The 25,786-nt window shown below is 41.8% G+C and overlaps 1 protein-coding gene across 1 annotated transcript; it reads left to right on the top strand.

The window, feature by feature from the left end:
* Positions 1–1,413: 1,413 nt before the first annotated feature.
* On the top strand, positions 1,414–25,565 carry LOC115504171 (transport and Golgi organization protein 1 homolog). The gene is made up of 14 exons (XM_032591672.1): positions 1,414–1,530; positions 9,299–9,430; positions 13,027–13,048; positions 13,990–14,078; positions 14,316–14,393; positions 15,384–15,456; positions 15,621–15,759; positions 17,466–17,567; positions 18,236–18,296; positions 18,404–18,439; positions 18,523–18,590; positions 18,714–18,808; positions 22,087–22,163; positions 25,400–25,565. Exons 1-14 carry the CDS (start codon positions 1,414–1,416, stop codon positions 25,433–25,435), a joined length of 1,125 nt encoding a protein of 374 aa, XP_032447563.1. The 3' UTR covers positions 25,436–25,565.
* The last annotated feature ends 221 nt before the right edge of the window (positions 25,566–25,786 follow it).

Genomic DNA, 25,786 nt, shown 5'->3' with positions numbered 1-25,786 from the left:
ATCTCCTACATAGCCACTCCTTCAAGACTGGGAGGGGTAGCTGTTTTACCTAATACGTAGAAATAAGCACAGAGAGTCAAGCAAATGAGGGGACAGAGGAATATGTTCCAAAGAAAAGAACAAGAGAACACCTCAGACTTTAATGAGATGGAGATAAGTAAACTACCTGATAAAGAGTTGAAAATAATGGTCATAAACATGTTCACTGAACTTGGGAGAAGAATGAATGAACATAGTGGTCCATCTCCTTTCTAAGACATGGATCACTTTTCCCTTAGCGTAACTCAGTCCATTGGAACCTGGGAAAACTTTGAGAGTCTGAGTAGGCATGACAGTATGGTTTACTTCCTGTCTTTTCTTCTTTGTGCCTCCCACACCTGGCATTCTTAGGGACATCTGCTCTTTGAATACTTTTTAGGGTTTTCCTTAATTAGAGTCCCTGTTAGTAGGCAAATGCAATAGACTAAGCCATTTGTGACAACTTACAATGGCAAAAAAAAAAAATTTATGGGAAAACACCAGGGAAGGAGTCCTTTCTTTGACTTTCATAGGAGCTTCCCAATTCCCCCCCCCCAAAAGAAAAAAAAAGAAAACAAAAGAAAAGAAAAGAAAAAGAAGAGAAGAGAAAAAAAATGTATGCATGTATTCGTGGGAAGACAGCTGTCATGTACCATAGCAGACAAAAGGGACTGATATTAGGGGTTGGCTCCTTTCCAATATCCTTTTGTTCTCACTACCAGGAAGTGGCTCATGACTGAAGCATTTCCTGCTGGGGGTATTTATGTTGTGGAAGTGACCCTCAAAGACATGGGTGGGATGCCCACAAGGAGTAGCTCTATCCTAACAGTATCCAAAATCTGATCCCAAGCTCATTTAGTGTAACCCTCAAGGACTCTCCAATACTGGGTATAGAGGCTCCTTAGAGATGGTCCTTTATGGACCATCTTTTTATGGATGGGGAAGCTGAGACCTACCTAGATTGGGCAAGGTTTTCCTGCTCAGAGGCTTAGACTTCCTGGAGGTGATAAATGGCCTACAAGGTAGCTAAGCACTTTCTATGGATTATTTGCTTTTCATTTTCACAAAAACACTGTAAGTCTGAAACTATTACTGTGCCCATTTCACAAACAAGGAAACTGAAGCTCAGAGAGGGATTATATTACAAAGGTGGTAGCTGGTGGAGCTGAGAGTCAAACTTAGGCCTGTTTATAGACCCCCAAACTATAGGAAGAATTTGGACATAGGATGGACATCCTTTTACCATCTCTCCATTCAGTGAATGATTGAGAGTGGAATCCCATAGGAGCCTCTGACCCAGGAGTCTCTCTCCCATGTCTTACCCAATTGCATACAGGCCAGCCAGCTACAGTAAGTCTCTGGTGCTGGGGGCAGGAATACCAGCAGTTGGTCCCCATGGCTGAGGGCCCATGTGTCAGAGAGGATGCTGGCCACCTTCTGGGAGAGATGAGTCATCCTTTCAAAGCTCCATTTGTCTTCTTCTCCATTGGTGTTGACCTCCCTGAGTGTGGGGTAAGGTCCCCTGAGTCCATTCTAGGCATGATGATATCCAAAATATTTGATATTAATCAGCATGAACATTGGATACAAGAGGCTCCTATTTGTTAGACACCACCCTTGAGTGGGTAGATCTTGAAGAAAGGCCAGGATGTCTGGGATATTGGGGTCAGTGAGTATGCCTCAACTGATAAGGAAATATTTTAATGTTTCAATGACTGGCATGACAGTACCAATGAGTTTCAACTAATGCCAGTCCTGATTCTCAGAAAGAATCTCCCAAGAGTGCTCAACATTTGAAGTGGACTGGGTCTTCTGAAAAGATGACTTACCCAATTTGCTCTAAGTCAGTCGTATTGGGGACATGACTGAGAAAGGCTTGGGTGTCCTGTCCTGCTCAGGCTATCTGTTGAAAGCCACTTATAATTGCTTCAGTTTGGGGTGCAGAAGTTTTTGCCTCTTTCAGTCCTTGGAGGCACCAGTCACTCTACTCTCCACCCAACTGGATTGTTGCCTACAGGCAGAAAGAGCTCCCTTAGAAGAGCTGTATTCCCTTGCATAGACGCTGGCAGGCTGGCTGACCCTATCCTGAGATCTATTTGTGGCAAGTTGCTGGTGAAAGTGGCAAAATGTATCCAACACACACCAATATTCCAAATGTTTCTATTAATTTCTCCTTGAGTTTCAGGTTTTGATGGCATGCGATCTGCCATGAGAATGACTGTAGACAATAGCTTAGTGTTTTGTCACAACATAAGAAGAGTCACCATACTTTCAGGCTTTAATATCTGTTCATCTCCACCTAATGCCTGCCCACCAAACATATCCACTTATTTTGGGTTCTAAACTATCAGCCACTCACTTCTGGTACCAAATTCTGTAAAAGTTTGGATATAGTTTGGGCTGCTCTAACAGGGGCTGTAAATAACTGTGGCTTCAACAAAATATGTATTTCTCTTTCATGTAACAGTCTAGGTATAAGTTCAACACTGGAATGATTACCCTATGGTGTCAAGTACCCAGGATCCAGTATTGTTGCTCTGTCGTTCCTTACCTACAAGGTCAAAAATGACTAAGCACATCCGCTCTGTTGGCAGCCAGCAGGGAAGGAAAATGGGGAGGGGAGAGCATACACTTTCTCTTAATGCCATTGCCCATAGCACACATCACTTCCATTTGCATTCTGTTGACCATAAGTTAAAATTTCATGGTAATTTATAGTCTTGTTCTACAAAATCGTGTAGCCAACTAAAAATCAGGAATTATCTCACTATGAGAAAGAAAGTGGGAATGGATGTTAGGTGGCAACAAACAGTATAGTTGATATCAAGTCAATAATCTTGACTCCACTCTTCACTTCCCACCCTCTCCTCAACATATGGTCATCTGAGTTCTGGCCTTCACCTCTCATTTGTATCATTCCCACCAAGGTCACCTTGTCATAGCTCAATGAAAGCTGTTCTTGACCTTCTCAATCCCGTTGTAACATCTGATCCATTAGACCTCTCCCTGTCCCCCAAGCCCAGTATCGAATCATCAAGACCTCTCAGGCCTGTGTCTGGAAACAATTGCTGAATCTTCCCACTATTTCCATTCTCATGCAACTAACATAGGCCACCATCATCTCATGCACAGCCTTAAAATTGGCCTGTTTGCTTTTACTACCTCCCACTTCCATTTCACGTCAATTCATTCTCCACCTCCGATCAGAGTGATCTTTTAAAAATGAAAGCTCAGCAATCAGTCAGTGACTGCTTAACATTCTTTAATGGCTTCTCAGTACTTTCAGGAAAAAGCACAAAGTTCTTAACTGGTTTGCAAGGTCCTGGAGAAACAGGCTTTGTTATTTCTCCAGCTTCATCTCTTAAAATAAGCCTGTATTCTCTCCTCACCTTTTTGTTCCAGGCATATTGAAACAACATTTACATACCTACGTCCTAGGTCCTCTTGTATCTCTGCTGGCTGTCACTATGCTTCAGGCATTATACGAAGTTATTTCCACACATTGGAATTTTATTTATTTATCTCTTTATTTTGGTTTTTATTTATTTATTTTTCATGAATAAAAACCTTCTGTATTTAAGAAGACGTACAATGTGATGTGCTGATATATGCATACATTGTGCAATGATAACCACAATCAAAGTAGCTAACATATCCACCACCATACCTACTTTTCTCTGGTATTGTTAGAACACTTGAGATCTGTTCTCTTAGTAAATTTCAAGTATACAATATGGTATTATTAACTACAGTCTCGGTGCTATACACTAGGTCTCTAGAACTTGTGCGTCTTATAGTGGAAAGTTTGTACATTTTGATCAATATCTTCCCCTTCTGCCTATCCCCAGCCTCTGAGACCCTTCAACTCTGTCTCTACAAGTTTAACTTTTTTTTCAAATGAAGTTTCACATGTGAGAGAGATCATACAATATCTGCCTTTTTGTGTCTGACTTATTTCACTCAGCATAGCATCCTCCAGGTTCACTCATGTTGTCACAAATGGTAGAATTTCTTCCTTTTTTATGGCTGGATAATATTCCACTAAATGTATAAGCCATTTTCTTAAGTTGTTTCCATATCTTGGCGACTGAATAATATTGCAGTGAACATGGGAGTACAGATGTCTCATTGAGATAGTGATATATATCCAGAAGTGGGATTGGTGAATCATATGATATTTCTATTTTTAATTTTTTTTAAAACCTCCAAACTGTTTTCCATAATGGCTGTACCAATTTATATTCCCGCCAATAGAGCTCAAGGGTTCGATTTTCCTCCACATCCTTGCCCACATTTGTTATCTCTTGACTTTTGGAGAATAACCATCCTAATAAACAGGTGTGAAGTAATAGCTCATTGTGGTTTTGGTTTGCATTTCCCTGATAATTAGTGATGGTGAGCATCTTTTCATATAGCTGTTGGCCTTTTGTACTCTTCTTTGGAAAAATGTCTATTCGTGTCCTTGCCCACTTTTTAACCATGTTATATGGTTTCTTTGTTATTGAGTTTGTGAAAATTATAAAAGGAAACTTTATTTAAAATGGAAGTGTTGAATTACTATATTGTATACTGGAAACGAATGGAAAGAAAATAAAAACTTAGAGAAAAAATAAAATAAAATGGAGTCAGGGGGCCAGAAGGGGGAAGCTCAGAGGCTCTACTATGTATCATTTATTGCAGACCCACCAGAAGGAGACATACCTTGTAAACTGATACTACTTCAGCTACTGCTTTACTACCCCAGCAAGAGAAAGAAAGGTCTTTCTTCTTCCCTGATGACAGCCCAGCCAATGAGAGACTGTCACAACTTAAGCAATGAAAAGCCACTCTACTTGGATCTCCTAGTTTACTCCAATGACTTTTAATATACCATAGCCCTCCTGACTTCTCCCTTTGTCTATAAAAGTGTTCCTGTCCTTTGTTCTCCAGACTTGCTATAGCTTATTTGTCCCGAGTGGCAGTTCTCTGCGATTGCTGAATAAGCCAATTTTTTTTAAACTGGTAACATAACTGGCAGTTTTATTTTTAAGATTAACTATTCATATGAGCTCCTTATATAGTTTGGATATTAACCCTTTCTTGGATATGATCTGCAAATATATTCTTGCATTCTGTAGGTTGCTTTTTTATTTTGTTGATGGTTTCCTTCCCTTTCCTTTCCTGTGCTTTTTAGTTTCATGTGGTCCCAATTGTTCATTTTTGCTTTTGTTGCTTATGCTTTTGGTGCCAAATTTCCCCTTTCATTTTTTCTAGAAGTGTGATGGTTTCAGTATTACATTTAAGTCTTTAAGCCATTTTAAGTAGATTTTTGTGTATAGTGTAAGGGAAGGGTTCACTTTCATTCTTTTGCACATGGATATACAGGTTTCCCAACAGTATCTATTGAAGAGATAGATTGTCTCATATCCACCCATCTCTGGGGGTCACCTCTGGGGAGGCCCCTCTGTGGCAGCTCATTTCTGAGGTTCATAGACACCCACACTCACAAGGAAATAAACAAGACACCACAAGCACAGAATCACACCAGCCTCACCTGGGAACTCAGGTATGAGGCATACGGACAGACCCACACACAGACCCACACTGCAGACATGGCCAATGACACGCTGAAGAAAACACACACACACCCACCCACGCACCCACGCACCCACGCACACACGCACACGCACAGATACAATCAGGAAGACCCAAAGGGGCAGCAAATTCACATGCGTAACTAGTATACACACATACAAAACCCAGATATACATAGACACTCCCATATGGACACACATGTCCCCGAAAACGTACATAATGGGCAGGGGCTTTTGAAAAATGCGGTCACGCGGGGTGTCCATTGTGATCTATCAGGGGCTCAGGCCTCTGATTGGTGGAGAGAGGGTATACAGCACCCGGATTGCTATGACAACGCTCAAACAGGTGAAGACCTGGACGGAGAGGGATCTTTCTCCGCTCCATCTTTTCCTGACAGTTTACTTAACCGGCTACTTGTGTCCTTCTCACCTAGTGATTTACTGATCTGTTGACCTACTAACCTTTCTAACGCTCTTCCCTCCCCTCTTGTACTTGATCATTCCTGGTACTGTCCCTGACTCCCTTCTACTCCTGACACACCCCCCTCCCCAATCCCACCCCTATTTAAATCCCACCCCAACCTCAGTTACCACTCCGCCCCCTTTCCCACCCCCTCCCTTCCCCTCCCACCCCCACCTCCTCTCCACCTCCATCTGCACCTCCTCTCCGGCGCCCCAGCTCCCCCTGAAAGGACTAGGACATAATGGTTCAGAAGCTGTTTTTCTGTATCCTCTTACTTGGGTATCCCGGTTACCCAAACACGAATGTGAGTACACATCCTACATCAGTGGTTTCTTCCTTATTTATTTATTTATCCAGACTGTGGTTAAAAAACAGCTTTTCCATTGAATCCTTGATGAGAACTCGGTTCTTTCTGAAAACCGAGGACCTCAGGGCCAAGGTTTCTCGACCAGCTTGTTCTGGCCACAACTGTCCACATCAAGCTGTGGATCCTGTCTGGGCCGCTTGGTACAAAAAGAGTAGCATTGACAGGACGGAAACCTGAGCTTCATAGTGTCAAGAAAGAAGGACTTGTGAAGATACTAAAAGCCACTGAGATCTTTGTCTTAAATAAGGGGCCTGTATGATGTTTGAATTATACCTCATTAAAACTGTTTCTAAAAATGTCAGAAACATTTAATAGGCGCTATTTAATAGTATTAACAGTATTTCATAGTATTAGACTGGCTCCTGGAAGTCCTGTCAAGATCCTGCTCCAAGCTTTGTAAGTTTACAGTCCATCTCATATGTAGTTTGTTTTCCTATCAGCGCATTGTTCATATTTGTGAAGTTTGGTAGCCCTGGGAACAGTGGTATCTGAAGCATTGGTGTTGGTACTAGAGAGTTAAAAAGTGAAATGTCCTTTGTGCTCTGTGCTTTCTGGTTTGTTCGCTTTTAGGATCTTGTGAATCAGCCCTCTCCCTCTGGTCTTGGGGGCTGCTGCCAAGAATTGTGTGTCCAAACAGGTTGATTAGAAGCTCAACATCAATGAAGTGGCCTCACCCTGCTTGGACATTTATAATAGGAAAATCACTATGAGTGATGTGATCAGGAAGTGAATGAATTCTTGTCCTTTCTTTAGCCAAATATGTGCAGAGGGTCGATTTACTCAAACCCAAAAAGGTCTCGAATGTCCTTACGATTGTCCAACTATAAAGAAATACCTGGTTCCCAGTGTGAACGTTTCATTCTATCATTAAAAAGAAAAACCTGTACTCCCAGGAGCCTGAGACAGAGAGACAGGGAACACCCATAGAGAGAAGTAGATTTCTTTAGATTAGCATGCACCAGATTCTTAGAGAGGGATCTACAAAGTCCCAAGTCAGGAACAACCTAAATTGAGGCAGAATCCTCCTACATGAATACCTCCAGTCAAAAACAGAATCTATTCTATTTCTTTTGAGTCTATGAAGGAGGAAATTTCTTGGTTCTGTTTCTTGGAAATTCCCCCCTCTACCTAGAATGCATCTCACAGATCAGTTCAGCTCTCTCTCCCTCCCTCATCTCTGAATTCGTCCATAAACTAACTTGTCTTGCATTTCCCACCTCCACCTAGTCATGGCCATCGTCTGTGAGAACCTGGCGTTATTGACCCCATTGGATCTAATCTAGTTAAGATTAACTACTGATATCAGCTTCCATATAGCTGCCAGAGGTATCAAGAGTGCCCAGGACTTAGAATGTTTACCATCGGTGTCAAGATGGCCTCTGTCTTTGGTGCATTTGATCCCCATGATCAATCATTGAGCGGACAGCTCCTGCTTTCTTTTAGACAGTGGCCACTCAAAGACAGTGTACATTTCCCACCAGCACACAATTTAGTGACCTCAGTTCTGAGAGCTGAAGATACAAATGGTACACATTTTGGAGGCTGCTTTCTAGAGAGATTTATTGGCACAAAATTAAAGTTTGGTATGTGAATTAGTATGAATTGCATTGTGAGTGTATTTTCTCCTAAAATACTGGTAAGTGTAGTTTTAGTAAAATGATATGTGTCCTGTTGTTTTGGTGACCGTATTCAGGACTTTTGTATTCTTTTAGAAAGTAATTTTCATAGTAGCTATTGATTGATTTAGGTTCAACACTATGAAATAGGAACTTGACTTTATTGTATTGGCTATTTGGAGATGTGCGTTCAAATAACTTAAAATCTCATAGATTTCATCAAAATAGACAAGATCACCTGATTATGTAAATCTTTATTTACTTCAGAAATCTGACAACCTGAGCTGTGATTCAGATTCAAAGTAAACCTTGAAAGTAAAATCTCATGAGGCATCTGGAAAGCTCAGTCAGTTAAGCATCTAACTCTTGATTCTGGCTCAGGTCATGATCTCATAGTTTGTGAGTTTGAGCCCAGCATCAGTCTGTGTGCTAACACCGTGGAGACTGCTTTGGATTCTCTGCCTCCCTCTCTCTCTGTTCCTCCCCCACTCTTTTTCTCTTTCAAAAATAAACATTAGAAAAAAGAAAACCTCCGTGTTTTTAGAAACTAAACAGTAATGTAGAATTTATTTTTGCTGGAATAATCCCATACTATTATAATAACAGCTTCCCATCTCTCTCAGTCATATCCATATCTGTAAACATCTGGCTCTATAACAATCTCATTTGAACCTCTAGCACATTTTCATTGTTACTTCCTCCCATCCTTCTATAAACTTTGGTGTATTTTTGGAAATGTTCCAAAGTATTTTATCCAGGTACTTCATGAATGTACAACAGAAGTCATTTACTTCTTGTCTACTAAAAGTTTGCATTTATTTTTTTTATTTTGTTTTTTTTTTTTTCAAATTTAAGTTAGGTGATAAATTCTTAAGTTCTGCTAACTATTTAAAAATTGTTCCAGTGTGTTTGTCAGCACTATAGAATTTCTAAGATGGCCTATTAGATTTTCCCAACAGCTGCAGTGTGGTATAACTTATGTATAATAACAAGACCTTTGTAAAGATTACAGTTTGTTGGTATGTGATATAGATAAGAAGCAATGAAGCCATCGCCATAGTAAGTAAACACAGTCATCACTCCCACAAGTTTGCCCCTGCTCCTTTGTAAGCCTTGTGTCCGCCCTGTCCTTCATGAGGAGGCATTTGAGAGATGTGCTTATATCCTCCTGGAGGCTGGTTGAAGGTTTATAAAGATGATTCTTTGTAACAGAGATTATAAATGTCTTTGCTATTCCTCATTGTCTCAAATATTATTTCAGCTTGTCCATATTTTGGCTGGCCATTTCCCTTTTGGCTCTCATGTATTTGGGATTCTGTGGAAGCTTACCATTATTACTGCCACCCTTGCAATTTGTGCATGTCTGGTTTACCTCTGGAGAGTTGTCCTTGCTGTGAGTATACTAAAGTACCTTATAGATAGGCTTGTAATCATAAGTAAGCAGAATTTTTTTTTTTGGTAAGCACAAATTTTTAACTAGACCTTTTGTATGCATTCAGTCCTTCAAATTTCCCTTTAAGCACTGAGTTCATTGCAGCCACAAATTGTAATAATTCCAATGTTCATTATCATGTAGATGGAAATATTTTTAAAATTCTGTGAATTGTCTTCTTTAACCCACTTCTTTTACAATATCTCTATTCTATCTCTATTCTCTATCTTCTATTAGAATATCTCTAGTATTTTTTGTAGTTTTCCACCTGTCTTTCTGTTATTGATGTCTAGCTTGCATTTGTGTTCTGAGAACATATTGTCTATGATTTTGTTGACTTTAAGTTAAGATGTATTTTCTGACCCTGAATATGGTCCATGTCAGTGAATGCTCTATGTGAGTTTGAGAAGAATGTGTATTTGTCTATTGTTGAAGTGTTCTACAGATGGTAATGCCATCCAGGTGATTGATGATGCAGTTCAGTCCAACTGTGTTCTTAAATTTGAATGTCTGTGTGCTCAACCTGTCAATGACTGATAGAGGGTATTGAATTCTTTCAGCCATAATAATGTGTATGTCTGTTTCTCCTAGCAGTTGTGTTAGTTTTTGCCTCATGTATTTTGACACTCTGTTGTTAATGCATGCACATTAAGGATTATGTTTCCCTGGAGAATTAAGCCTTTATTATTGACCTCAGTATCTCCGATAATTTTCCTTACTTTGTAGAATGTTTTGAAAGATAATTTCAGTGGCCACAGAATTCTCGGTGATGGGTTCTTTTCTTTTAACACTATAAACATTTCATTCTTCTTGATTGCATGGCTTCTGAATTCTGAGTATTTTTTTTTCCTGGTTCCTCTTGGGTACGGTGTTATTTCTCCCTTCTCCCTGTAACTCCAGCCCTCAACACTTCCCCTTACCTTCTTCCAAATTGTTTGTTTTCAGTTTTCTGTTGATTGAATAGTATATGTCTAGGGGTAGTTTTTTGTTGTAGTTGTTGTGGTGGGGTTTTTTTTTGGGGGGGGGGTGGGTATTTATCCTGTTTGGAATTCTTTTAGTTTCCTGGATCTGTGGTTTGCGACTATCATTAATTTTGGAAAATTCTCATGGTCATGTTCACTTCAAATGTGTCTTCTTTTCACTTCTTCGCCAGGTATTCCCATTGTGTGTATGTTACACCTTTTGTAATTGTCCCACTGGTCTTGGATGTTCTGTGTTGTATTTTTAATTATTTTCTTTGTGTTTCTGTTTCAGATGTTTCTACTCGATATTTCCTTCTGCTTGTTGAGTCTTTCCTCAGCTATGTTGTGTGTGTTAATATATCCACAAAGGCATTTCTTATTTCTGTTATGGTGTTTTTGATTTCTAGAACCAAAATCTCTTGGATCCTAGAGTTATCATCTCTGTGCTCACACTCACCACCTCTTCTTGCATACTGACCACTTTTCCCATTAGAGTTATTCTCCTATTAATCAGAGCAGTTTTAATTTCCCAGCCTGATTATCCCAACATCTCTGCCTTAGGAAATATGAGTCTAATGCTTGCATTCTGTGTTCAAAATATGTGGCTTTTCCTTTTAGGGTACCTTGTAAGTGTTTTTGAGAGCTGGGAGTCACATCCTTGTTTAAAGAAACTGAGGTGAATAGGCCTTGAGTGTGAAGTTTTGTCTTTACCTGGCTAGGTTTTAGGCTGAGTTTACTCCCCTGTGAGACAGGAAGGAGGAAGAGCACTGTAGTTGAGTATTTCCCTTCATCTGCATTGCTTGTGTTTAGGAAAACCCCCATTAGGTTTTGGAGAAATAGTTTCTCTTGAGGGCAGGCCTTCTAAGGAAGAACAGAATACCATGAGTTTATGTCTAAATGGCTGTTTTTCCTCTTTTCCTGCCAATTTAGAAATCTTTCCCCTCATAGAAAATATAAATATTATGTATTTGTAAGTTCATCTCTCTTTCCATTTCCCCTGCTTAGGAAAGGAAACATGTGATGTTAAAGGACTATCCATGGTTTTCTATTTGCCCTCCATAGATACACTTTCCTATAACAACATTATTATGACTTGCTTTTTGATAACACATTGATATTCCAATATCCTGGCAAGATGTTGGGGCTAGCTTCAGCCCCATTTAAAACTTTTGAGTAGGGATATGCATTCTAGGAGTCAGGAAAATGTGTCTTTACCTTTTGTTAAAGTAGAGTCTGGCCTAGATTTTACTGAGCTATAATTCACCAGGGGATGACTCGGGTCTGGGTGTTATTGGATCCCCATGACCAGGTTCTTGAGTCTCAGTGTCTTAGGAATGAACAGTGAACTCAAGGGAAACAAAGCAGGTAGTTTATTAAAGATGGCTCGTATACAATGGAGCCAACAAGAAAGAGGCATATCGCTCCCTAAAGGGGTAGTGTGCCAGGCTTATAGAGGCACTTTTCCAAAGAGTGAGGGGCTGGGAGTGGGGAAGCATCCTTTAGTCCCACAGTCATTCTCTTGTGGTTGTTACTTTTCAGTGGACACAAGACCATCACAGGATGGTTTTCCATGGTTGACATTCTTTTAGGGCTCCTAGAAAACAAAAATACTTGTGCAGTCAGGCTTTAAATTATTACTTCTAATTTTGCCCAGACAACCATTACTCCCTAATACCTGTGATCTCTCTTTTGTTCACGTTTCCAGAAGGAGGTATGGAAGCTTTTAACCCTTGCGTCAGACCACTGCCTCTACACGAGTGAAGTTCCTTTTGTTTTTCTTATACCTTCTTACGGGGAACACTTTTTCCTTTTTTTTTTTTTTTTTTTTTGAAATGTTAGCCATCTTTTCCTTTGTTGCCTGTGCTTCTTCTCTAGTCATGTTCCACTCTCTTTCTCATTTGATGACTTTTTTTTTTGGAAGACCCTCTGTTTTTAGTGATCTAGGAAAATCATAGCACCTGACATGTGGTAATTGTTTATTGATTCAGAGAGCAGCCAAATCTACGATTTCAGAAAGCTTTCTAGAGAATGAAAGAGACATATCTTACTACAAAGGTTTTCCTTTTCTTTCCTCTTCCCTTCCTTCCTCCTTCGCTTCCCTTCCCTTCCCTCCCCGCCATCTCTCTCCCCCCGCTCTCTGTGGGTCTCTTTCTTTATTTCTCTCTCCCTTTCTCTGTCTCTCTTTCTTTCTTTTGGACTTTCAAATGATCCTAGGTTCTGGATTTCAGTGTGGATATTGGGTTTGACTACAAGAGAAAAAAATCAGACAAATATTTTATTTATATATTTTTAAAAGTGTCTGCATTATGCACTGACAAAATTGAATACGTTGATGTTTATGGAATAGAATGTAAATCTATCTTTTAGTGAAAATAAGCCATGAATCTTTATGCTTTTATCAGAAATGGTTTATAAAGAATCATGAACTAAATATGAAATTGTAATTTTTGCTTGTATTTAATATTATGAATTCATTATGCTGAACAAAATGATCATTGTAATTCGTTGGTTTGCATTTAATATTTTATCAGAAAGAATACGTTTTTACTAATAATATGTTTGACCTCAAACTTATTTTGTTTCTTCCTCTCTCAGATAGAGCCTCAAGTATATCAAGGTAAGATTTAAGGTTTTAGTATTCTTTGTAAGTTTTTTTCAGTACTGGTGTTTGATGTGGGTTTTAATTTTTTAACTAGGAATAAATATGGTGACTTCTGATGTCTAATTGACTTGTTAACTCTTGAAAATCTTTCTCTTCCCTGTTTGGGGGCTAAGTGACAATGTGGAGGGATTTGGCATCTCTTAAGAGACCAGGGGAGGAAAACATCATAGGAGGAAGGAGAACAGGATGAGTGTAATTCTGCATAGAAATGGTTAGGAAACAAGTGGTGATATGAGCCCGAGGTTTGGAGTGAGTACTTTGCCATGACATGACTCTTGGTGAAATGTGAAGATGAGAAAACCCTCTTTGAGTCTATCAAGTGGCCTAAGCTTAGAGAAGAAGCCAGATATTGCCAGGCAGGGTGTGTGTCACAAGAGAGGTTTAAACCATGGTTTTGAGTCTGAGGTGGAGGGAGCCATTCGTGCCAGGGGAGAATGAGAAGTGAACGTGATGCAAATGGGGGTAATGTATTCTGCATGGGCCCTATAGACTGTGGTGATTCTGTGGCACTGTGTGTTGAGAGCCAGGGTGGCTGCCTGACACTTAGTAAGCCCTCAAAGGCTGGTGCTCATCACTGTGAATGCAGCAGTGGTCGCGGTGAGAAGAGCGAACTCAGGGCATGAGAGCTCTCACACTGGGCAAATAGAAGAGAAGTTTCCACTTTGTGCTTGTTAGAGGAGTCAGTGTTCTAGAGCTTACACGTATAGTGATCTCAGTGAAATAAGTTCCTTGGGTTTAAAATGCTACTAAAACTTGCTTTCTTCAGGCACAATAAGAAAGCAAAAAAGTTAGTTACACCCACGTGTCAGATAATGTGTCTCTGCTGCTAATACAGTGGGATTATTCCATGTCACCAGTTTGGTAACAACCTTAGAAATTGTTTTATCTCTTTTTAGTTAATTTACAGCAAATAACTGAAAAGATCAACACAGTGAAGAAAGAAAACAGAGAACTGGCTGAAGCAATATCCATTTGGGAACAGAAGGTAGCATTGCCCTTTCAAATATTTTTTTTTGTGATTTATTTCAGTTATTTCACCTCTGGTAGTTCATCCTACTGACCTAGTTCATGTGTTGTAGAAACACTCCCAATTCAAGACAAGCTTCACAAATGTAAGGAACTACCTCTTTGTTTGTGAAAGGAATCACACATTAGAGATAGGTTTATCTACCATGATGCTATTTTTGAATTCTGATTCCTTTTTCATATGTTTTATATATAGATCAGTGAATCAAAGATACGTCTTCAAGAAGCTGAGAGAAGAAGTAACATTCACTCCGCTGAAGCTCTTAAATTGAAAGTAAGAATCCCATGGGGTGCCCGGGTGGCTCAGTCAGTTGAGAATCCGACTTTGGCTCAGGTCATGATCTCACAGTTCGTGAGTTTGAGCCCTGTGTCGGGCTCTGTGCTGACAGCTCGGAGCCTTGAGCCTACTTCTCTCTCTCTCTCTGTGTCTCCCTCTCTCTGCCCCTTCCCTGCTCATGTTCTGTCTCTTTCTGTCTCTCAAAGATGAATAAACGTTAAAAAATAAAAATAAAAAAAAGAAAGTAAGAATCCCTTCTTTGCCTGGATTGCATTCTAAAAACACAAGTAAAATAATGAATTATTATTACTCATTCAACATGTTTTGTTGAAGGAGCACATCAAAAAAAGTTGAGCACTTTACTTAAAATTTAAATGACACCCTTCAAAGTGCACTTGCTACCTTGCAATCAGAGAGAGAGAGGAATGTCAAGAAATCGGAAGTAATGAGTTGGCTGCTGAGTTTTACTGTAACTTGGCTTTGGAGGCTTTTTGTTCATTGGGTGAGGTGAGCACAGCATATTCTTTTGCTGTTTACCACAGTAGAGAGTGGGCCCCTGGGAGCCAAACCTCCATCCTCACAAGGACCTGGAATTTCACTTAGGACCACCCTGAGGAGTTTTGCTATTTCAAGGACTAGCAAGTGTCTTTTATTTTCATAGCTGGGTAATTACCACCTCATTCAGCCCTGCCCTCCCAACATATGGAGAAAGTCCCCCAAGACAGTTGAGAGATGAAGGGCAATAGCCAAATCGTGTACTGCCCTCCTCCCTTAATGCTGAACAATGTTCAGTGTGAATATTCCCCTAAGAAAGCCATTTGTGAGCTCTTTGACTTGAACTGTATTCCATGTTCTTTGCCTTCTCATTGTTATATTTATGCTTTGGGATCTCTCTTTGTTGCCATGCATAGTCTGCTGTGTTAGGTACACTCACATTGTTATGCGGTTAGTATTTCTTGAATGTCTTTTTTCATATCTGTCTTAAAGTCACAAGATGCGAACGGTCAATTTGAGGATCCAGAACTGAGAGCCGTGACGTCCAATAACTGTGAACTGGAAGGTATGTTGTCTGTTGGGGAGAAATGCCCATATGGTGGCAATGAATTTGTTTTGGGAAGGGAAGGAATAGCTTCCTGCCTTCGTGGTACTTGCCCTTTTCCTGTCACCCCAAAACCAAGTCTCATGTCATGTGCACACACAAAAATAAAATTCATTTCTTGACAGAAAGTAAAAAGGCCCTGGAGGATAAGTGTAATGCATTGAGGTCTGCGAAAGCAGCCAAGGAAGCCAAAGTCAGACAGTTGAAGGAGAAAGCAGGCATCCTTGAAGAATTCTATGAAGAAAGAAAAGTGGCTATAGAAAAGTAAGATGTTCATGTGATAAGAGGCCCAAGTACTGTTGTATGAAGGCATGTGGTGGCCAGTATAGGTAAATGTGTTTCTTTTAGAATTGGATCCAGAGTCTTTTTGCCAAATGCATTCAGTACAATTGTGCCTGCCCTTCCTACCTTGCTTTCTGTAACCTGCATTTTCCTTTCTGTCCTTAGTGCTTGCCACACGTTGTTGTGTCATGTACATAGGGTGGACGAGGGAAGGCATTAATCACATTGATACCTGGATTCCCTCTGGATCCATTTGCATTGTCCTATAGGTTTCAATCCCATCACATTGTCCTATCAGCCGGGAATTAGGTCATCTTTGTTCAGCACCAGACTGGGGTCAAAAATATCTATGGGAAAAATGGAATTATCTTGCTGTAGAAACAATGGACAGTGGTTTGGGATGCCATCAGTACTGGATCCCTTCATCCAGTCTGCAAGTGAGATTTGCATGAAGTGTGTCTCATGGGTTCATTACAAATTTGGTGCACCACTCACATGTTTCCTCTTTTGTCCAGTATTTTCTTTTGTTCTCTGGAGGAGATCAGGTCCCTCATTCACATTGAAAAGTAAACTCTTCCTTCTCTTCCCTGAGACTCAGCTTTGTGTTAGTCCTTCCCACACGTGGGGTGGGGGCTTCTCTGTCTCACTTACATCTTGTTTTTGTTACTTTGTAAGCTCTGACCACCTCTCTGTCTTTACCCCCTTACAACAGAGCCACTACATTACAGCCACAGACCAGAAAGCATTTGCTGAAGGACTGCCTGAGAGGCCAGAAGGAAATGCATGTGCCTTTGTCTGTCTAGTGCTTTTGCTCAGTTTCTAAGAGTCTTTCAGTTTTGCATGTGATTCTTGAGTGTATCCAGTGCCAAGTTGAAACCCTTTAAAGCAACACCATGAACTAAGTAGTCTGAGGGCAACACAGCAAACCAGACTTTTGAAGCATTGCCTTTTGCTGCCTTCACTATCAACAAACTCCGTCTTGTTAAAGACTGGATTGACTCCATGAAGTTGATAGTTTTCCATCTGAAATCTATTTCCTGGAGATAACAGCCTGACTGTGGGACAGTTCACATCATGTTATATTTCAGTAGATATTGCCACTCTAAGATTGGCCTTTTCCTCCACCAGGATCTTTGAAGGAAGAGGCAGGGGTTACACTCCTGTAACTCCTGTGTGGGAGTGATTTGCAATGCTGGTGAAACCATGTCCTGGAGGGCTATCTTTCATACTGAGTGTCTGTGTCCGGGTACAACTTTTGGACTGAGACTCAGTGCATTGCCCCATGGAGGTATAAGGCAATGATGATCCCCTGCTTCATCCTAATGGGTATAGCTGGTCAGGCATAGTTTTTCACGTTGAACCGAAATGAGCCTTCACCATCTCGAACAAAAGACCAACTCTAGGAAGGCACAAAGTGCAATGTTATTTGATGACTTTATGATGAAGGAGTAGAAGCAGAGACCTCGAAAGACCGCTCTGATTGCAGGTGACTTGGCAGCAGACAGAGGTTGATTTTTCTTTAACCTTAAATGGGGTCTTCATTTCTCTGATTGTGTTGTCAGTCTGTGCATCTATGGGAGGACAGTGTAGGGATATTTGAATCTAGGCCTTCAAGAGAGCTGGGAAGTTAAAAGGCAGAATTTCTGGACCTTGGCTCCTGGACTATGTATATATCTTTCTCATCCTAGAAAGCTGGATACGATGAACTGTGAACTAGCTGCAGTGAAGAATCAGATGGCAACTGCAGAAGAAAATCTGAAAATAGCTACAGAGGAAATACACAAGTACAAGTGAGTTCAGATACTAATTAGCAGAGGCTCATGAAACCCTGTTCATTTCTTAGTTTGAACCTTGGTACAATGGGTGGACTCCATTAACGTAGTATACAAACACAAATTCAGAGGACATATCTATAGGGAATTAACAGATAGAAAAAGATACCTATTAGAAAGAATAAAGCAATTAAGTTACTAAACATTTCCACATCTCCAGTGCTGGCCTGACCATGTGGAAACTTCATCCATGCCAATATTCCTGAGGGGTGGTGTCAAATGACATAATCTATAGGAAAGCAGTTCGTTATAGGATGAAATCATACCCATCAACATGGTAGTGCCATTTGATGGCCTTGGTCGTTGCAACCCTGGGAAACATGGTGAGTACAAAGTTAAAGGAGAATAGAGCTTTATGATGAAAGGCACTTGTCATATGATGAAAGATTGAACATGGGAAGGAATTCAACAAACTCTGAACTCTGTAGGCAGGGAATAATGAGTAAGGAAAGGATGGAACAATCACTTTGGTCCTACTGTACATTTATAATTATGTGAAAAGTGTTTCCTGTGTAAGGATAAGTTGTATTAGGAGACAGATATGAAGTTGATGGGAACATGGGCAGATGATTTAAAATCCTGCGCACTATTAGGCCTTATTTGACGAACGCAATTGTAACTCACAGGCAACAAATTGAACAAAGACGAGAACAGCTGCAACGGGCAGAGCTCACCTTCAGACACCAGGTAACTTGAGTTCTGCCTGACGTATTAAACCCTTAGCACCTCATGCTGGTGAGTGTAGTGGCCCTTGGAATCCCTAAACACGGGCTTTTCGTTGTTGGCTTTTTCAGATCGCAGTTTATGAGAAGACTGCTCAGCACAACTGGGTAAGTGTTTTCTTTTTTTCCTCCTCTGTCTCTTTGGTGCACAGTCTGGCATGACTGAAGGTGGATGTGTTTTTCTCCCCCAGATCAAGACTCAGATCTGGGAGAGGGCGATGGCGGAGGAGAGGAGGGAGGCGGCCCACTTGAAACACAGGTGGGTGATCTTGACATGTGTTTTTAATGGTGTGTCGAGGGATGACAGCTGTGCTGTTTAGTGTCTTGTAGAGGACGTGCTGTTGCAACTCTTATGGAAGTCCATTCTTTTTCTGTATCCAAGACTGGACATGATGGAAGGAAAGAGGCTGCTTGAGGGATACATGAGGCAGAAACCAATGCCTGGAAGACCACAGACCCAGAACCCTCCAAGGAGAGGTAAGGAGCGCATGGTGATGTGCAGCAACCTAATTTCTGCGCTGTAGCCTGTTCCTGGGGCCTGGAAAGAATCACAAGCACCAAGGACATCAGGTTGTCTGAAGGGGTGATAGGAGGGTGCCCCAGGCAGTGGGGCACTTGTCCCTGTGACTTGTGGAGCTTATGCCCCTCCCCTAACTGCGGACCCTCCCACCTCCTCCAGCATCCCCTAACTAAAGAGATGAGTCTGGAGAGGTGACATGCCATCATGTCACATGGCACCTAGGCCTTATCCTTCTTCCTACCTTGACTCAATTTTATTTTAGTTTTGGGGGGGGAGAAGGTCATTTATTTACTATTTTTAATGTTCCTTTATTTTTGTCTTATTTTTTCTGAACCCTATTCTTACATTCCTAAGTTCAGGTTCCATATAGCTTAGTCCCCTGATGCTATCAGTGCAAGTCTGAAGCTTCAGTGCTAAATTCCCACAGTTTTACTTTTCTCATTAGTATAATATCAGTCAAGTATATTTCTATTCAGAAATAGTTACATAATACCTGCTCACATGTGGAAGGCAGCTTATAGATAAGCTGGAAGATTGAACAATTCGCCTGGAGCCAGAAGAAACACACCCATGCTCTTCTGTGGAGGGTTTTTTGATGTTATCCCAATCAGTACTCTCATTTTTATTCTTGTCTGTAATGAGATGGTGAGTTATTACCCCTAATGTACATTGAGAAATGGCTATTTTGGTGATGCTTTCCAGATTTCTATTTGAACTGACCTGTTGCAAGTTATTTGACTAATTATGAAGAACATGAACCAGGGCCCTATGGTTTCTTCATTAACAAGATAGGATGGATCTCCCCTTACCTTTGGGGTCACCTAAGGCTTGTGGGTTACTCTCTGCCTCTCCTCATGGTCTGAAGTGTGGGGAAAAGTTTAAGATGTCACAAAATGTGGTGTTTGTTTGAATTCTGCACAGCCTATTAAAACCGGAATAAACCTCCATCCCTTCTAGAGCCTTTAGCCGATCCAGAAGCTGGTGTCGCTCCCATAAGTCATGACAAACACTCTACCAAAAATGCAGAAAAGGACAAGGTAAACGCTGGGGCCATTTTCAGTTGTAAGTCTGTTGAGAAACCCTCTTTTGCAGTACAGCAGGCTCTATGGCCTTCTCCCTGTTTTGTGTGTTGTGTGATATGTCTGCCTGTTTCTGTTTTCCAAATGCACAGCCTTAACCCAAGAGTCTACAGGCTCCTCTCTTTGCAGCCTATCATCGTTTTCTGGAACGGTAGTAGCCAAAGGAACTTAGAGGTTGAGGGACCTATGGCTTTTCTCATGTGTTCTGGAGATAACACCAGGAAGATACACTGCACTCCATACTAAAGTCTCTAGGCTCGTTGACTACTACTATACCGCCTCTCTGTGGGATCAGTGTTGTTATTTTCCTCTTTCTGGTCATGTGATTAACACGTTAAAGCTATTTGTTAATTGGAAATGCGGAAAGACTTCCCTCTATCTTTACATTGTGTGCCTTGTACAACTTAGAATGCACAAAGTCATTGTCATAACTCACCACCTTCACCACCTTCACGTCTTTGTTGGTAAATGAACTGTTGGGAATCCTTTAAAATGTATGTTAGGTAAAAACATTCTGAACATGAGGTCCTTCAGTTGTGTTCATATGAGCAGGTTCTGTTTGTCTCCAATCAGTGTTAGAGCTGATACCATCGCTTATGACACATCCATGGAAATTTATACCAAATCAAAACACCTTTGCATTAATTCTGCTACAGGAATTTCAACCTCTTTTTTTCCATAGGGTATATATTACTCTGTGTCTTGTACTGTGCTCAAAATCAGAATTCCTTATGAATTCAGGTAAACACATGTGGGCTTAGTAGTCATTGATAAGTCATATGTTCCTCACAGCAAACACTTTCTCAGTTCCCCTGCAAGACTCCAGGCATCCCCAACTCCCCGGTGGTCTTGTGGCCTTTGACAGCAATTCCAGAGAGGGAAGACCCCTTTCGCGGGGAGGGAAGCAGAGGGGACAAAATAAGGAGCCGGCAGGAAGAACTTTTCCCCAGTAGTAGCTGTGATTTCGTGTGCAGAGAATCAGGTGTTTATTTGCACGCAATTTTTTTTGTGTTTGGAATATGCCAAAACCAGAGCTTCTATAGTCACTGTAGTGGAGGGATGCAGGGTGATCCTGGACATAGATGTCTGACTGTCTGGAATATGCTACTTCATTAGATTGGAATTACTTCTTTGATTCCTCTAAGATGGCATCATTTTGTTCTACATTCTAAGACATGGGCAGGGACAGGTGGTGACCGTAGTTTAACCTCCAGCATTTATGTGCCTAAGCTGTAGGCGGTACCCAGTGGGAGAGATGGGGTTTTCAGGTACTGATGCTACTCCCTTGGATCCTGGTGGCTGAGAAGTTGGCAGGTGCTGACATATTCTTCTCTGGGTTTCAGCTGCTTTTGGTATTGGTTCTCTTGTCTGCTATATGCACATAGCTGTCACTTCTGTTCTGCAGGGCAGCGTGGATCCATGGGGCCTCCTCTGTTAACTGGAAGATTCTGCACACCCTACCCTAGAGGTCCCCCCATGGGCTATAGGGCATGTCCACCTCCTGAACCTTGGTGGCCCTGGGGACCACCCCGGACCTCTCTACCTACACCGCGTGGTAAGATGATCTGAGCAGTATGAGTTGACTTGCAAAGCACCTTCATCTAAGTTTTGTTGTTGTTGAGTCTTGGACAAGGTGCAGAGGTGGTACCACAGACCATTGCAATGCGAGGGAAAAGCGTTTGCCGCCATAACCACATTCCTTGAGTTTCTCTTGATCGACATATCATCTTTGTGTCATTTCCCACACCCTGTGTTGGTACAGGTGTCTCTTGTGGAGATGGAATGGGGCTGTATACACAAAAGCAGACATAGGGCTTCAGCAGATGTGTGCTGTACACAGTCCATGTGCTGGGCTATGGGAGGCATGAGGCTCAGCCTAAGGTACATCTGTCCAGGTGAGCCACCAGCCATCCGTAGTTGTTTGATGAGTTATGAAAACACCTGAACCAGGGCGTTTATGGGTCTTCATCAAGGTTTAAGGGGTGGTTCTCCCCTTTGCCTTGGGATCACCTGAAGCATGTGGGGCTACCCTCTGCATGTGACTTGGGATCTGACTGGGCCAAAGAGTTTAAGATGCTTGAGGAATGAGGGGAGGGTTTGTTTTTTTAATCTCTGCACAATCTCCTCAAATCACAATAAACCTCCATCCCTTCTAGGGCCCTTTGCAGATCCAGAAGTTGCTCCTGTGAGTGAGAACAACACAGACTCTACCAAAAGGGCCAAGAAGGACAAGGTAAGCGGTGTGGCCATTTCCAGTTGTAACTCTTCTGGGAAACCCTCATTTTTGTGTTCAGTGCTCTCTCCTGGCACTGTGTCTGTTTTGTGTGTTGTATGATATGTTTTTCTCGTTTTTCTTATTTTCCAAACGCACAACCTTAACCCAAGTGTCTATGGGCTTCTCTATTTTCTGCCTGTCAACTCCTTATAGTAAGTTTAGAAGCCAAACGTATTTAGAGGTGAGGACCTTAGGACTTTTCCAGTGTGCTCCTGGAAATAACCCAAGGAGGATGACCCCACACTCCACCTGGAAGTCTCCTGGCATGCCTCATTTTTCCTGGACCTCCTCAATGTGGAATCATTGCTCTTGCTGTTTCTTCCTTTCCTGTTTCTGTCTAGGGGATTAACGTGTTCACAAAATCTAAGGTTATCCTATGGTTTGAAAATGCAAACTGCCTTCACTCCAACTTATATTTTTGTATGTGTCATTTAGAGTGGTCTTAGACAAACTAAATTTCATACCCATCACCCTTCAGCCTTTTTTTTTTTTTTTTTTTTTTTTTTTTGGTAAATGTGCTGTCCACAATCCCTTCAGGTGTGCCCTGGGTATAAATACTCTGAACTATTTTTGTGACATATTTGTCCTAGAAAACATGCACTGGAACATGAGTGGTGGAAAAGAGAAAATCCATAATTACCTGCATTGTACTTCCCCACTGTGTCCTTTATTTGTGTTCCCATGAGCAGGTTCTCTTGTGTCCTGGGTCACTCTTACAGGTGAAACATGGACATTTACAGCAGAAACAAATGTGCATTTGTGTTAATTCTGTTATTTAGAATTTCAGCTCATTTTTCTAAAGGACACAATTACCTTGCAAATTGTACTGTACTTAAACTGAGAAGTATTTCTGAATTAAAATAAATTAGCTAAGCTTAACTGACATGTATAGGTAGAATGTTTCTCTAAGAATATGCATCCAGATGTTTTTCAGGACCTCAGGATCCCCACCCCTCTATGTGTCTCTGTGCCCATGGATAGCACTTCTAGAGAGGAGAAGACCCCATTGTCAGGAGAGAAGCAGATTGGGCACAGGCGGGGGCTTAGAGGCAGAGCTTTGAGCCACGAGGGCTATGATTCCATGTGTGGAGCCTGGGATTGTCATTCCTTCTCATTCTGAAGTTCTTCACATACAAATAAGCAGCCTCTGTGGTGGAGGGGGATGAGAGGTGGCGGGTGATCCTGGACTTAGATGCCTTCCTATTGGGAATATGCTATTTTGTTAATTTGGCATTCACACCATATATCCACTAGGACAAGAGCCCTTGCTGTTCTATATTTGCAGTCATGTGAGGACACTAGTTTATCCCCATAGCATCCATTACCCACCCCAAAAGCTGTAAGTGGAACCCAAAGTATGGGTAGAGGCTCCCTGGCGCTGATGCTGCCCTCTTGGAACCTGGTGGGGGGAAAGCTGGCCGGAGATGAGCACTGCTTCTTTGGGTTTCCACTTTTTGCTGGTGTTGATGCTCTGTTCTGTCCTATGAACACAGCATTCGTTTCTGGTCTGCAGGCCATTATGTATGCAAGAGGGCCTGGTCCTTTCCCAGGATGGCCTTGCAGGCCCTACCACATGGACCGCCCCTTATCACCAGCCATGGGCTGTGGGCCACCTCCCCCTCCTCCACCAGCTCCTCCACCTACTCCATTTGGTAAGATGACCTGACCTGGATGAGTGACTGGTAAAGCACATGCATCTTCTTCATGAGCGACTTGGTGGGAATGATGTAATGATGGTTCTGAGTCTTGGCAACCCACCTGCAAACCTGGCTGAGGACACTGTACCATATCTCAAGTTTCTCAGGACTTACATACAATGGGCTGTGTCAATTCCCTGTAATGAGGTGAGCTATAGGTTTCCCTTGTCAAAAAGAAAGAGGATGTTTACACAGAGGCAGAGGTATCAGAGGTACTGGTGTGTTTTTTACAGACACAATGTTGTGGGTTCTATGAAGGATGAGGTGCACCCCTAAATTTAGGTGCCTCAGGTGTCCTGTGTGAAATGGGGCACGTGCGTTATATGACACAGATCTTGTGATCACCATAATGGAAGCACCAGTGAAGGAATGGGGGAAACTTGAATCACACAGGAATAGAAGGAAAGTTGTGGAAGGTAAGCAGAGTTTGAGGAGGTGTGGAGGGGAGGGTGTTGGGGTCAGTAGGATGGAGTTGGAGGCCATTCCTGGCAGGGCCCACAGACTGGGACAGCTTGAGGACAGCATGAGATCTGCAAAGAACTGCTTCGTGGGTGCAAGCACAGTGTACAATGCAGTCATCATCTCCAAAATGTCAAAGTTACCGCAGTGCACATAGTTCATAATCTAAATACAGTTTGTTGTTTCCCTTGGGTTTCTGAAAGGTCTGGACACGTATGAAAGAATGTGCTGGAGATTTGGGAAATTAAACTTGGTCTTAGGAAATGCCTAAGTTTGTGTGTCTCAGTGAGACTAAAGGGGAAGACAGGTTGTAGATCAGTTGAGTGGCTTCCTTGGCCTTCAGCCTGAGTCAGACTCTTAGTGGGGATTCAGGGTTGACCAGAAGCCGCCCCTGCTGGACTCCTGTCACCACACACCTGCATCTGCTGTCATCACCCTGCCTGCCAGTTTGCATCTCCGAAACGTCCCTCACAATATCCTGAGGCTTTGCCTGTGTTCCTGCTGTCTCATCCCTAATACCAGCTCTCAGCGGGGCCATCTCAGAACCTCAGCTTTGTTATCTGAGAAACAGGGATAGTGTTGGGTTCTGAGATCAGTATGATGAAGAGGTGACAACCACATAAGGAATTTGTAAAATAAATGGGATGAGTGGGCACTCACCCTCCTCAGTGTGTAAATGAAGGTATCTCCACACAGAAGCTCATCAAGAGATGTTCATTCAATTCCATTAAACTAAGAGTATAATGCCTGAGGCTGAGAGATTGGCAATCCCTGTTTCAAAAGATACAGCAAAGACCCCTGTGTTTTCCCTATTAGAATTCAGGTCCTACTTCACACAGGAGGAAAAGATGACTATGAGAAAGTGTACATTCAGGGATCTATATCTAAGACCTGAAGACAATCATCTTCCATTACTGGTAGACACACAGATGCAGCCACACAATTAAGTGTTCATCCAAGGTATATTTTCAAGGACAAAATGCATAGAGGAGAACAGAAGATCCCATTGCTATAACCCAAAATCTCTTTGCCTTTCAGGACAACTTGAACTTTGAAGAGGACCCTAAACTGTGACCAATAGGCTGTGGCAATGTGATATATTGAGAAAAGTTGTCTGATACGCGTATTTGAATGAATCCTTTCCCTCACCATTCCTGTCCCCTCTATTTTGTCTGTACTCGTTTCCTGTAATAAACCCATCATAGTTCTGCCTCTGTGTCAGTGTCTGCTTCCAGGAAGACCTACGGTCATTCTATTTCGATGCACACAGTGTGACTCCTGTATACACTGTCACAAACAGGTAGAATCTACAGTAATAGGGACAGAAGACAAGTCATCATTTGAATTGTATTGATTGCACATGTCTCCCTGGATCCTTCTGGGGTGGTGGACACAACCTTCATCTAGATCTGGTGATGGTTGTGT

This window comes from Lynx canadensis, chromosome E3, assembly GCF_007474595.2.
Source record: "Lynx canadensis isolate LIC74 chromosome E3, mLynCan4.pri.v2, whole genome shotgun sequence".
NCBI lineage: Eukaryota > Metazoa > Chordata > Mammalia > Carnivora > Felidae > Lynx > Lynx canadensis.
The sequence above is the reverse complement of the archived record's forward strand: the minus strand, read 5'-3'. Positions and strand labels throughout refer to the sequence as shown.

Coding starts and splice junctions, on each gene's coding strand:
- LOC115504171 (XM_032591672.1), top strand. CDS start 1,414: ATGGCTGAGGGCCCATGTGTCAGAGAGGATGCTGGCCACCTTCTGGGA. Junction 14,079..14,315: donor TATCCATTTGGGAACAGAAG/GTAGCATTGCCC, acceptor TTTTATATATAG/ATCAGTGAATCAAAGATACG. Junction 14,394..15,383: donor CTGAAGCTCTTAAATTGAAA/GTAAGAATCCCA, acceptor TCTGTCTTAAAG/TCACAAGATGCGAACGGTCA.